This window comes from Panthera tigris, chromosome A3 (assembly GCF_018350195.1).
Source record: "Panthera tigris isolate Pti1 chromosome A3, P.tigris_Pti1_mat1.1, whole genome shotgun sequence".
Lineage (NCBI taxonomy): Eukaryota > Metazoa > Chordata > Mammalia > Carnivora > Felidae > Panthera > Panthera tigris.
In genome coordinates, this window is record NC_056662.1 from 109,798,032 (window position 1) to 109,809,909 (window position 11,878).

The following is an 11,878-nucleotide window of genomic DNA, read 5'->3' on the forward strand; positions in this document are numbered from 1 at the left end:
GCAGTGGTGGAGGAATGTTCTCAGATATATCTTTTAGCTGCTTTCTTTGTATTTCCTGTGAACCTTTTGATTTTCCTGTTCTGTCATTTTCCCAGCAGAACGGGAGGCAGTAGAAAACCTTACCAGCTGCCACACTGCTTCCCTGTTTAGGGTGCGGTGGCGACTGGCCACAGCTTCCATCAGCCCAGGAGCACGGGTTCTAGGGAGAGTCCCTGTATTTGTTTTGCTGGGATCAGCCGTTAGTTTTGTGGTCTTCCTGGTTACTGTGGTTTCACATGATTACGCTTCCACTTATTTCTACCAGGCCTGAATTCTGGTTGCATGAAAGCTATCTTTCAGAAGCCGTCAGGCTACCAGTAGTTAAAATGGCTCAGCAAAGCCCACAACGGCACACTTAGTAAGGAAACCTGAATTACATATGTAACTTGGGAATTTAAGAATGTACATCAATCTTTTCTTTTTTTTTTTTAATTTTTGCAGTGACAGCCATTAGGTTTCCAACTGAGGAAGTAAAGCTAGTGTTTTTAGAATATGCTGTTCAAATATAAAATATACCTTAGTTTCTTGATGCATGGATGCTAAAACTATTCACCTAGCTTGATAATTTCTGAGTCTATATTGAGATATAGATAATGGAGTCAGGGTATATAGAAAATTATTTTCTAAAATAGTATTTTAGAATAAATGCTATTTATTTTTTTAAATTTAAAAATTTAATTTAGAACAGAAAAGTATTTTCCTCTTTGTTGCCTTTGAGAGAAAATACATCTGACAGAATTAAAAAAAAATGGCTCCGGACTCTGGAGCCTAAGAAATTCATCTCTTTTGAGAATCTGCTTAAAAATGTGAACAAATCACATGAGAGCATGTGAAAAATCTACAAATACAAAAATCTACAAAGTAGTTCTTTGTAGGTTTTCTTTTAAAACTAGCCTGCTCCATCAAGGGTAATAGTTATGCTGTCAGCAGAGTGAACTGTGTTCCATCAGGGTGTCTGGACCAGATGTTTGATTCTTGCCAGAACAAAATGGCCTCCGATCTGGGAAGGACCGGGTGGGGAAGGACCATTCAGGAGGAGAGGGTAGTTGTGCATGTTCGTCAGAGATGGTAAAATTTGGTACTCAGTTTTCAGTAGTACCATTGAGTACATGACGGATAAAGAGGCACTTCACTCCCTCAAAGAATAAACCTCTTGGTGTTACTCAGGTTTTTGTTGTTAGGGCTTCTTTATACTCTTAAAATTCTTTGAAGACCTCAAAGAGCTTTTTGTTTATATAGGCTATATTGATTGATATTTACTAGATTATTTAGTAGATTGATGTAGATTTTGATATTACATTGATATTTACTACATTGGTAAATGCACAAAATTTACCAATTCGTTTAAAAATACCAATAAGAAATTCATTAATGCTTACACAACTAGCATGTTTTTATGAAAAATAACTATAGTTTTAAAAATTTAGTGAGAAAAAATGGCATTGCTATGCATTTTTGTCAATCTTGTTATAATATCTCACTTAACCGAAGAGAGATTCTTAAATCTGCTTCCGCATTCAGCCTATCATTTGGGATATTTCACTATAAGTCATGAAAGAATGAACGTGAAGAAGGCAAATCATGTCTTAGTATTTCTGAGAAAGTAATGCTCAGCTCATGGACCCTAGAAGTGTTTCATGGACCCCCTGGGGGATCCCTGGGCCACGCTTTGAGAACCTCTCGGCTAAACCATATGTTCTTGAAAGCAAAGACCATTGCTTTGGTTTCCTCTTCTATTCCTCGGGGTCTGGTAAATATTCGTTATATTGACTCCTCAAATGTGTTTACTGTTTCCACTTTCCTCTGTAAAAATCCAGAGGAAGGACCCAGCTGGTGAATCAGGATGCCTTCCTCCTTAATTAGTCACAGCGTAAGAATCCATCTCAGGCCTTTGACTCAGCAGCCAGAGAGGTGCCACTGGACTCTTTTCCCTGTGTCTGATGACATTGCAGACTGGTTACAAATCAAGATAAGTAGTTTAGGGAAAAAATATTCTCTTTATAGTGCAGTGGGTTCTAGGAAGTCTTGGAGGTTGCTGGGGGAAAGAAGCTAGAATTGTTTCCTAGGAGCAGTGGGAAAGTCTCTGCGGAAGTGTTAGGGGCCTGCTGGCGCATGGGATCCACTCTGCTCTCCAGAAAGCATATGTATGTACTCTTCCAGTTTGTAATTTCTGCACCAAGGCAATGGCAGGTGGCCTGAAGAGCGAGTGGGAAGCAGTAATCAGCCCTCCAAGTAACAGCATTCTCATTTGCCAAATGTTATGTTAATGTTTCTCCAAACTTGTGGTAGAAATATGCAAACTTAGACTGAAAATATGCATACTGTTAGTATTAAGTTTTCAGACTTTTGATAAAATGTAGGTAAACAATATCAAAAGGTATCTTAAAAATTATGTAGTAAATTTTGCATAAAACAAATATGTGTACCACTTAGGATATTTACATTGGGGCCAATTTATTTATCAAGCTACGTGAGGGAAAATCTTCATGAATACGGTAGCATAAAAGCAGTAGTTTTTGCATTCGACTTGCAAGAAATGGGAGCAGAAACATTTTAAAAACAGCATGATTTTGTTTGCTTTATGTGAATGAGTAGTGGCATTTTCTAACTGCTTGCCTCTTGGGCACATAAATCATCATGGTGCGTTCTTACTAATAGTCTCTGAACTTCTTTCTCTGTCCTTTTCCTCTGGGCCGTATATTGCTGCCTTTAGCGCTTCAGCATGGAGGGGATCTCAAATGTCATTCAGAATGGCCTCCGCCACACCTTTGGAAATTCAGGTGGAGAGAAACAGGTGCTCGGTTATCCTTATTTTCCTCATTCTCTGCTTTTTCATTCCCTGTGTAAGTGAAGGTCCTGAAAGCTGGCACTTGTACTAATTCACTAAGACTGTTGCTTAAAAGGGAGAAGTGAAAGTTCATCATGTCTCTAGTCCTGATAATACATAGGATTTCACTTTAGGAAACAGCACTTTTCAAATTGGGCAACAGACTAAATGCATTCTTAGTACATGTTTTAGAGCTCCATTTTCCACTGCTGTTAAATAAATCGCATTGACCTCATGAGCTGCATGTCTAGAATATATAACTAAACCAGAATATGCTACTGTAATTCTAAAAGTCTGAGAAACAAGATGTCATTTTAGGGGGAAGAAAGCTGATCTCGGTATCTTTCTGATTAGAGTTCTAGGTCAAACAGGTTGATAAGAGTATATCCTACCTCCTTTTCAATGAAATTCAGGTGCTTCTAAGGTGTATCGTGTAGTCAGCCAACTCAGTTGTCTGCCAAGTGAGGCACGAGACGTGATTTATACAGAATTCTACGTGGCTGTAAATACACCCGCAGTCAGATGTGTGGCTGTTTTGTATAATGACTTAGGGAGGATCATGAACACAGGAAACACATCTACATTAATGAGTGTGCTTAAAATTACTTTTCACAATTTGAAATTTTCACTTCAAAAAGGAAACCTCTCACATTAGCTCAAGCATTTGAGCCTAGGATTTTTACTAAAAGATAGTTTCTGTATTGCTCAAGAAGGATTATCAAATAATCCTTCACACCGACATTTACAGCTCCAGTGAGGGATGGTCGAAATTTCGTTTTTCTTCTGGCCCCTCTCACCTGTCTCAGATGCCCAGGACGGCAAAGTAACTTTCAAAGTGACCCACACGTGGGAAGCCCGAGAGTGTGGTCAGAGAGCGTGCTCGAGGGGGTGCAGCTCCCTGATGCTGTCAGAGTCCCGCTTCCCTGATGCGCGCTGTTCGTGGAGCCCCATGGGGGCTGGCTTCCTGCTTTCTGTGTATTCACGAGGAAACATTCAGTTCCACAACGGGGTATCAGCTTGGAGAAGTCTACACCGAAAAGTTGGTGGGGATTGTTTCCTAAACACGGAATAATTCACTTTCCTGCTTCCCTGTACGTAGGGAGCCAGTTCTTACTAAACCATCTTACCTTGTTTTTTGATTATAAGATCACTCAGGGGTGAAATCACTCAAGGAGGGTTAGGACTAGAGCTGAGATTTAGGACAAGGACTAAATAATGGGTGGGTCTGAAAAGATTCTAAGTGAGAACAGTGGCTCTCCAGATGAGCACAGGCAGACCACACTGAGGTAGATAGTTTTGGTAGAGTGGCCAGAATAGGGACATCTGGACAGTAAATTTTAGATTGTGCTTCCATGGGATGTAGCTACAGGCCATAACTGGTACTTGTGAGCCCTCACAGGAGTGAATGAGGCACTTTGTCTATGTATCAGACGTGAATTTTCATTATTCACCAGGCCATTCTCTCCTTTCACTTTTCTCTTTTCCTTTAACGCCTTTAAACTTTGAAACTACTTACAAGTAATTTGAAATAATAATAATAATACACCTCTAAAATTATTTGGGTACGTGTGTCTATGTCAGCTTCTGGAAGAAGCTGGTGTGTGTTTTTAAGTTGTCAGGTTATCCACGTGACCATTTTGTTCAACCAGAAAAAAATGGTCTGAAACAGAATTATTTGGCTGTTGGAATTATTTGGTCATGCAGAACTGTTGCAACTATGTCTTCAGTTTTAAATTACTCTTTTCCAAGTATGTTGGAAATAATGCAAGGAGATTGTTAGATAAGGCTTTACTTTAAAGATGAACAAATTGTAAAGATCACCCTCAGGCCTACTTTTGTGAAATTTTCAATAATTGAAAGGTGAAAATATATTTATGTTAATGTTGGGTTTGTGTGAAGCAGATGGAGGTAGGCAAAAAATACAGAGACAGCCAAGATAGTAAGATACCTGTGTTCCATACTAAAGAAGCTCATGTTTCATGTTACAAAATAGACCTGTAGTAACTGTATCGAAGTTTTACAGATAAGGTCATTCTGATTTAAGTGACATTTTTTTTTTTTAACTTGGCAGTACTTGACGACAGTCATTCCTTACGAGAAAAAAAATGGACCACCATCTGTTGAAGATCTTCAGATATTAACAAAAAGTGAGCAGAGCCAAAATGAAACTGTTACTTTATTTACTTTTGCTGATTCTGAATACTGATTTTGGTTGGTTGATTGTTGCTATGTTTTGTTTTGTCAATTGGGGATAGTAAATGACAGATGTCATCATTTATTGAGAATGAGACCATAAATGGCTGCACCATCGAACGTGACACTGAATTCCGAGTTGATTTGTACTTTTTGTACTTTTTCTTCCTTTTGAAATACTTACAAGCTGAACTTTTGAGGAAAAAAGTGTAACTTGATTCTCCATCATCCCTTGTATGTTTAAGAACATATCATTTATCAATAGATAAGGTGCTTCTATGTATGTTATGTTATGTAAATGTTATGTCATGTTATGTAAATATGACTGTCAGTAAGTCAGTAGGAAAGATTTAGAAAGTGACCGAAAATATTCTCCTTTCTTAGAACATAGAACCCAAATAGTCATAAGCAGAATATAAATTGATAGTAATATTTTAAGAATATTCATTCAGCAAATATTAAAAAAGGCCTATTCTATGCCAGGCTGTGTTCTGGGCATTGAGATACTTTAGTGAACAAAGCAGACAAAAATACTCCACCTTCAAGAGGCTCGCATTTTAAAATAATTTGTGAGACCTAAATATACATTCTACTGATTCTGTCTTACGATAGCCATAAATGAGCAATGAATTCTGGTTCTATCCCTGTTATTTACAGTAACGTCCTTGGATGTTACTTATCCCTCTCTTGGTCACAATGAAAAACAAAGGTAAACATATTTGCTGTGTTTCCCTCATGGTAAATAAATTAACGTATGTGTGATTTGGGGTAAGTCAGTTACTGAGCTTTGTTTTCCTTGAAGGGACTGGATTTGCTGCTCTGTTAACTGTTGATTAAAGAAGGAACCAAATAAGAGGGAATCACAGGAATGCCTCTTGTGACTATACCTATTTTGGAATTTAGGGATATGGAGGCGTGGTTGTCGTGAGCACAAGCTGCCTGCCTGTCTCCTTCTACCTGAAGTTGTTACTCTTTCCTTTGGTGAACGATACTTTCAAAACATTTTATACTAAGATACAGGTAAATCAAGTGATGCCAGACAGTCTGAAATAGAAAATGAAGAAATTAACTGGGTGGCCTGCCCTCTGATTTTCCAGACCAACCCATGAAGTTATGAGTGTCCAAGATCACACAGGGGAATGCTTAATTACAGGGCTGGGTCTTTTAATTCCCAGTCCACTGTACTTTTTAAGAATGTTAGCCTATGGCACGTGATTTTATATAGAACTGAAAACCAATCTAAAACACGATGGGAAGCAGGAATACTGAACACAGTTACCCTCTGAGAAGGGAACATAAATATTGCCCAGACGCCAGGAATTACTGAAAGACCTTGGATTCTCAGAGCATGGACAGACTTGGCCAAACGAAAGACATCATAATTCCCACATCAGAATGTCTTCAGGCTGATCCTTAGATGATACCTTTGTAGATGGCACAATTTGGAATCTCTGAGTAGACATGTAGGGGGTGTGAAGGAATGCCCAAGTTAGTGTGAGTTTCCCTTCGAAGTAAAAGCAGTTAGCTCCTCAAAACTTGGGGGAGAACCGGAGCCTCCACCACTGCCGCCCGTCGATGTTCACGGCGGAAGCCCGGGGAGACGGTTGCAGCGTTTATGGTTGTTCAGCCTTCCTCATGAAAGCTCCTGGAAGTACAGTAGCCACAGTAATAAGAATCAGAATACCGTTAGTTGTGTTAATAATAATGGCTAATGCTTACACAGCGTATATTCTGTGTTGAGCGCTATTCTCAGTCCTTCACGTCTGCATTAGTAACTTGATAATCACAACCAGCCTTGGGGACTGGTCTGATGACTATGCTCTTGTTACAGATGAGGAACTTGGTGCACCGACTGGTTAGGTAACTTGCTCAGAGCGCCCACAGCGGGGAAGTGGTAGAGCCAGGGTTTAAGCCCAAGCAGACGCCATGTTGTTCCATCGTATGTCTGGGGAAGCAGGGCAGCCTTCTCCCCCGGGTGCTCCGGGGACAGTTTGAGGTGGCAGCTGCTGTGAAAGTGTAGCATTTGTTCATGTGTTTCTGTACCTGCGTGGTCGAGATTTTTAAGCCCCCCAGCAGCTGATCTTGCTGTTTGGCTTTGCTTGGAGATAAAATTGTCCAAGATGCCCCTTGAGGATGAGGTCGATTCACCGGGCTTCCTCTGTAGTACAGGGGCAGGCAGCGTGGCTGGGTGCTGCTTCAGTGAGGTCTGCTCTTTATTTTGGCCTTTGAAAGTTTCCAAGAAGGCTGACAGACATGCTCCTTGGAGAAGGTGGCTCACTAGTCATTTGAGAGTTTCTCCCGCTTGTGAGATGTGCAGACTGAGGGTCTCCTGCTCCCCAGAGCTCAAAGAAGTGCTCATGGTGGTACCTCGCTTTCTAGTACTTATTACGACAGACTTGAGGCTCTGGGTAAATAGCCCAATTCTTCTTTGCTGGTTCCACTGTCTGGATGTTTTATACCCGGGAGAAGTCTCCGGTAACAGGAATGTTCTCACTTGGATAAGGGCTCACTCAATGACAGTACATTCTTGAGCATTTGCAGTTGCTGTTTAGCGTGCAGAAAGTAACCACTAATTTGTAGGAATTGATTATGCCTGATAATTAATGAAGGCTACAGTGTAAATGAGATTTGCTCTCTGAGTTTGAAATTGTTGCCTTGTCTTTCTCTCCTTCATTTTACAGTTCTTCGTGCCATGAAAGAGGACAGTGACAAGGTTCCGAGCTTGTTAACTGATTATATACTGAAAGGTGAGTGTTATAATGGTGTATGTGCGATGCTTGGGAAGTTCTGATTAGTCGATAAATGCATCATCGTCTTGTTAATAGATAAGAAAGTAACTTCCAAATGCACTTTTATCATTCTCATTTGTGCCGAGTGAGGATAGATGCCTGGCTTACTTATGCTACTCACATTATGAATTATGGTTATATAGAATGCAACTTTTATTTCGGATCTTGAGCTGGAAGTAATTTCCACAGCTCAGCTTTAGTAAGCACGGAGACAGGCAATGGAGGAAATATGGAGACGTTCCCACAATTATGTGTCTCAGGTATTGACTGACACAGGGTGGGGTTCAGTAGGGTGGTGTCTGCCATCGTGGGGACAGTAGAGAAGGACAGATCATGAGGATGGATGAAAGAGGGGACAGTGAAGTCAGAGAACAGTCCCTCAGGGATTTGATGTAAGGGAAAGGAACGGGAGGGAGAGAAAGAATGGATTTTCATCAACTAGGACAGTGAAAAATGAACCGTAAATTTTAGTGAGATCAAGATCACAGGTTGGGAACAGTGATGAGGCAAAGGAAGGTCATTCGAGAAGTTAATGAGGTTACTAACTTTGCTGAGGAAAGAGCAAAATTTGGATAATAAAGAGGGAACTGATGAACTTATTTAATTACAGGCAAAACTAACACTTTTCAGTGAAATTATTTTTTATAAAGCAGCAGTTATTCAGGTGACATTTTCTAAGCATCATGAAATGCATCCTATAGTATATGATCCAATATTGAGAGCAGTCCTCTTCTGGGAACATTTTTCTTTGGGTTCTCTCCGTCAGTGTTTCTGGCTGAACATAGGAAGGTTGGGATTTCTGAGATGTTAGGTAACTCAGATGGCATATTTCTTCAACCACAGCTTCATAAAGAGGGAACCTCAGTAGAATATACTGGGAGCTCAGAGTGAGTGACACATTAAGTGTCACCTGTGATTGAAGTGGAGCCAGTCGTTAGTAGGTTAGGGGTGTGGGGGAGGGGGTTGAAAGAAGAGATTGAAATGTTTTAATAAGCCATGTTCTTCTGATGGAGGGCTTTTACTTCCTATTACATTCCAGTTTCTTTCTTTTTCTTTTTCTTTTTAATACCTGACATCTTTGTTTGCTTTTATGTTGTGCTAGCACTGGTATGAAAGCTGGATTGTTCTGAGGTTTGTTCTTGTAGATGTGACACAGGAATGAGATGAACATAAAGAACATGTCTCAGGTTTTAATTATAGCGGGTCCCTGGGGCACTGCCGTGGGTGCCAAAGATAGAACGAGCTTCGGAAGCATTCTCTAGCTATTTTATCATTTGACCGGCATGGAAGAATTTTATGACCCAGAGAACAGAGTCGTCTGGGGGCAAATGATGTTTAAGTGCTTCCTCTGAAAACCCAGGCCTGTAACTGTGAACCTATACCGCGTGTCTTAGGGAAGCAGCACTTACCTAATTCTGTTCCTCAGGCTCAGGCCACAGGTTCCAGCCTGTGAGCCCAGCCCGTCTAGACTGTATCTGTTCTCCGGAGCTGCTTGTGTGCATGTGTTGTGGCTTTGCCTCGGCTCTACGAGGACTGGGTGGAAAAGAAGCGAGGGTGCAGACCGCAGTGGTGACTCCGCACCCCGGACAAGTGAATGGGTGTGTGTAAGCTCAGAGGTGTTCAGTCGCGTGGGAAGGTGCGGATGGGGGGTGACGGAAAATGCTCTCTTCCACCCATCCTGGAAGTCCACAGCCGGTTAGCAATTCCTCTACCCCGAGGGCCACTAGAACACTGGCCTGGCAGTGGTTTCTGCTCAAGGGAGAACTTTCCTTCTGCTTCCTCGGTGGGACTTCCTCATAGTTGTTTTTACACTGAAGGCTGTGGCTTGGCTGCTGAATATACCAGCTTAATTTAAACGCAAAGGTCTGAAACGAAAGAAGGTGCAAAAGTGGCCTCATTTGGCCTAAGAAGGATGGGAGGGATGCTGTGTGGGCTCCCGAGGCTTTTCCTCACATGTGCTTCTTTACCCTGCCCTCCAGGCTCTGCCTGAGGGTGCAGTGTGGGCGTGGTTGCTGCCGTGCGCATGCAGAGACTTGAGCCCTTCTTTCACTTACGGGGGAGCCTCTGCTGTGGTACAAGCCGGACGGTATAGGGCGAATGTTATGGGCTCTTCGCTCTACGTGATATCCTGAGAGACATGGCCTTTTGGTATCTCATTTCTGGGCAATTTTAATACATGTGTCGTGAGAGAACTCTTCTCTGTTGGGTGTAGCCTTCTAAAAAAAAAAAAAAAAGTTGCTACTGTAGATCCTTGCATTAATATTGACATTTGTGTATTTTTATATACATATAAGATGTATATAAAACATGTATGCATCTTGTGTAAATGTATGCAAAACCTACATTTCTGTTTACAAGTTCTTCTTCTTCCTCTAGTTCTGTGTCCTACATAAGGCGTCAGGCCAGGAGCGGCTTTCCCTTTCGTGGACCACAGGCTAGATTTCCTATGGCATTGTTCCGAAAGCTGGCTACCATCCCCTTCCTGCTGTTGGAGACTCCACACACGCGAACTTGGGTTTGTGACTCAGTGTTACTAGATCACGCTTTCACTAATTCTTTATATCACGAACCAAGAGAAGTATGGCACGGTTTTGAATTCTAAGGGTGTTTTTTTTTTGTTAAATGCTAACGGTTAGGAGCTCTTCTCTCCTCCGACTTTGTAGAGGAAGGGGGAGCGGTGTCTGCGCAGGTGCAGTCCTATTTTTCCTGAACTGACTGTAGGCCCAGCTGGGTTTTGCGGCTTTCTAGATCTGAACTGCACCGAAGAACTTGTTGAAAGCATGGAGAGAGTCCTACTGTGGCCGTTCTTCAGTGATGGCAAGAACCCACACTGATCTTTCTGAGGGAACTGTCAGGATCAATCTTACCTACCAGTATTGTCCAGGGAGATGGACGCTGAAGTGTGGGCTGTTCTGGGAAGATGCTGTGGCGAGCGTCGCCGGGCCCTGCCGGGGAGGACGGAGGCTGCCGCGCTTCACCACTGTCCCAGCTGTAACCATTAAGTGGCCATTCGCTTTCAGAATCTTGTGTTAAAGATACAAGACGTGTAAATGTTTTGCTTCACGTGTCTGTGAAGAAGTGTCCTTTCAAAGGAGGTTGTGTCCTTTAAGGTGCTTACCTGTGTGCTGCAGCCTCGCCCCGCTCCCACTCCGGTTGTGTTTCACTCACGCCTGCTTGTCTTCCTGAAGTCCCAGTTCTGGAAGCAGCGCCTCACCCGTACATCACTGGTCACGAAACACTTTGGCCAGTTCCCACCAAGTCATTGCCATTTAATAAATGTTGGGAAAAAGGGTGATACGTGCTTGAGAGACTGAGTTTTTGTTGTATTTCTTACAAGTTTTCTTCCCTTGCAGGGCTAGATTCTTCCCTTTACCGTTCTACATATTGTCACTACAGTATGTGAGCTGGCGAGACCCTGATTAGCTTCATGATGGTGAGGAGGGTTGAGGGCGACTTTTCCAGATTGCCCCGGGCTGCTGTGGAAGGACAGAAGTTCTGCTCATTTCCTGGTCTGTGAGGCATTCCCAGCAGCTAAGGTAGCTTCCTTCCTTAGACAACATGAGTGTAGGAAGAGTTAGGCCCTGTCGGGGGTCTTTAAAATTCCACTTACACATCTGTGAGCACATGGGCCCATCCATATTCCTCAGTCCACCCGGTAACTGGGACACCAGAGCTGCAAAGGCAGTAGCTCAGTTAGGACTTGGATGCCAGCTCGGCATCTCAGCTGTTACCTAGGAATGTGCAGAACTCGACCTGGTTCCTTTTTTTTTTTTTTTTTGAGGTTTTAAGTAATCTCTACGACCAATGTGGGGCTCGAACCTGGAAATCGAGTCACATGCTCTACTGACTGAGCCAGCCAGGTGCCCCGAGATGGTCCCTTGTTTTATTAATGCTTTATTTGATAGTGAATATGTGAGACTTACTAGCTCCTTGCCCTTGAATTGATGAATAGCATACTTATATACAGTAATAACCTAAATTGATCCAAATTTGTAGAAACTTTACCTGTACTAGGGAAATACCACTTTAG

General features: G+C 42.1%; 1 protein-coding gene across 3 annotated transcripts in view; it reads left to right on the forward strand.

Moving 5' to 3' along the window:
- The window catches only part of FEZ2 (fasciculation and elongation protein zeta 2), a 42,957-nt gene extending 31,814 nt beyond the window's left edge, over positions 1–11,143 (forward strand). The window contains exons 6-9 of one of the 3 annotated variants that reach the window (XM_042982179.1): positions 2,753–2,833; positions 4,938–5,013; positions 7,741–7,806; positions 10,225–11,143. In XM_042982179.1, the coding sequence (XP_042838113.1) occupies positions 2,753–2,833; positions 4,938–5,013; positions 7,741–7,806; positions 10,225–10,241 (240 nt within the window). In that variant the 3' untranslated portion in view covers positions 10,242–11,143. Of the gene's footprint in view, positions 1–2,752; positions 2,834–4,937; positions 5,014–7,740; positions 7,807–10,224 lie in introns of those variants that run through there. The other 2 variants (XM_042982181.1, XM_042982180.1) reach the window with 2 other exon arrangements.
- The last annotated feature ends 735 nt before the right edge of the window (positions 11,144–11,878 follow it).